This window comes from Hyaloscypha bicolor (assembly GCF_002865645.1).
Source record: "Hyaloscypha bicolor E unplaced genomic scaffold K444scaffold_55, whole genome shotgun sequence".
NCBI classification, from domain to species: Eukaryota; Fungi; Ascomycota; class Leotiomycetes; order Helotiales; family Hyaloscyphaceae; genus Hyaloscypha; species Hyaloscypha bicolor.
The window spans coordinates 521,972-524,101 of NW_020194557.1; the positions used below are offsets into that span (position 1 = coordinate 521,972).

The window sequence follows — 2,130 nt, forward strand, 5'->3', positions numbered from 1 at the left end:
CTATACTTCTAGCTAAGCTTTCTAGTTCTTTATAATTTAAGGAAGTTATTAAATATTAAAAGTAGTATTATATTTTTGCTTTCTGAGAATAAATATAGATCCTTTACTAATAGTATTATATTGCCTCTATAGGCCGAGTCGAATAAGCTTAGTATTATATAATAGTAGGATTAATATTATAGTTAAAGGTATAAAGTTTAAAGAATCTCATATATTAGAAAATACTAAGCTATAGAATAAAGTAGAGAGAATGCCTCGATCTTTAGTATTATTCCGCCCAAGTATTCTGGCTTAGCTCCGTTTTGTACCTGTTTCTAATATCCTGTCCTTAGTAGATTATACTATTATACCAGCCGTTATACCTACCAGTATAGTATATTTAAAGAATGTATTATAATAAAACGTTGTTATTGTATTATAATAATAATATATAGATTGATTAAGAGGAAAGAGAGGTGTGACACGAGTGGCCAAAGCTTAAATACAGGAGTGTAGTTACGTGAGCCTGCACGTGACTACGAGTATGTAGTTGCCATGTAATATATGCTTCCAAAAAAGAAAGAATTGCGTGGTCCTCTATGCTATACGTACGATTTTACTCGTATGTACGGGTCAACTTTTCGAAAAGGACAGAAAATCGAACGAATTCTACCCAAAAGCTCAAAAACAGCCATGTCTAATATCCCTGAACTCTACCAGAGTACCTAGCCTAATGCTAGTAACCAAGGCCTCCCAATAGTACCGTATATATGTATTCGATATGCAGGGAGCGCAGGAGAGGAGCAGGGAGCTGTCGATAAGCTAAGGAAGGCTGTTCGATAGCAGGAGGAGGAGGAGAAGGCTGTCGATAAGCTAAGGGGCTGTTCGACGGCAGAAGGGTGAGAAGGCTCGTCGACAGGAGAGCAGGCTGTTCGATGGCAGGAGGATGGTAGTCGAGGCTGTACAAAGCGTACAGGGATGTCAAGTTGAGAAGGAGGCTATTGCGATGTTTATGTATGCTATGGTTGATATGGAGGTCGTTTATGGTGCGGAAGTATCGGGAGGGCAGTATCGGTCGCGATTGCTGGAGGGCGAGTATAGTGCTCCGATTCAGACGATAATTATCGTACGGATGGCGATAACTGAAAATCGATTTGTTTATCAAATAGAACGCTTAATTAAGAGGTCTAATTGAAAGGCATGGCGATACCGTAGAGGTATTGACGATTTCCAGTCGATGATTTAATTAAGAGATCGACTGGTTGGAGCAGAGCTTTGGAGGGCTTGCTGGGGGAGGTATGGAGGAATTCGCAGGTAATCAAGAGTAAGGAGACCCTGATTAAATCGAATTGAAGAGCATTGCTACTATTTGTTATAATATAATGTTGTTATTATATTGTAATAATAATATATAGATTGATTAAGAGGAAAGAGAGGTGTGGTACGAGTGGCCAAAGCTTAAATACAGGAGTGTAGTCACGTGAGCCTGCACGTGACCACTAGCACATAGTTGCCATGTAATAGAATGGCCATATATTCCTTACTAGGAGGTACTATATATAAATAGCCATATTCTTTACTAGATAAAAGAATATATTTAGAAAGGCTATATAAAGATTACTAGTAATGGAAGTAAGGAGGCTACTTAATAAGTAATTAATTAGTAAATAATTAATTAAGTATACGGGATTCTTATTAGTTAGCCCTTCCCTACTACCCAAATTTTCTAAATAAGGGATAATTTTCTTAAAAACGCTACTGCAAGCGGTAGTATTTATTTTACCTTGCAAATATTAAAGTCTTAGTCTTTATAGAGCAAAAAAAAAATGCTACTACTAGCGGTAGTATTTTTAGTTGCGGGGTAAGTAGTAGTTTTTATTATAATTTGAGATAACTTGCCTGTAATAAGGTATTTCTTTAAATAAAGGCCTGTAATAACTTAATACTTCCTTATAGTACAGGCTATTAACCTATACTCTCTAGAGTATAGGGCCAAGATTGAGTTATAAGCAAATACAGGGAGATTTTCCTTTACTGCCAGATCCGGTTTTATACAAGCCAGCGGTATAGCACCTCTACGAGAGCTCAAACTTCTACTCAATAAGACTTATAATCGGAATATCGACTCTAATTCTTCCTCTCTCGTTTGAT

General features: G+C 36.9%; 1 protein-coding gene across 1 annotated transcript; it reads left to right on the forward strand.

The window, feature by feature from the left end:
- Positions 1–461: 461 nt before the first annotated feature.
- Positions 462–1,304, forward strand: K444DRAFT_611231 (uncharacterized protein; the record flags this gene model as incomplete). Its single annotated transcript, XM_024879905.1, has 3 exons — positions 462–792; positions 823–858; positions 905–1,304. A coding segment is annotated over exon 3 (216 nt), but the record flags the coding sequence as incomplete, so codon positions are not given.
- Positions 1,305–2,130: the final 826 nt, after the last annotated feature.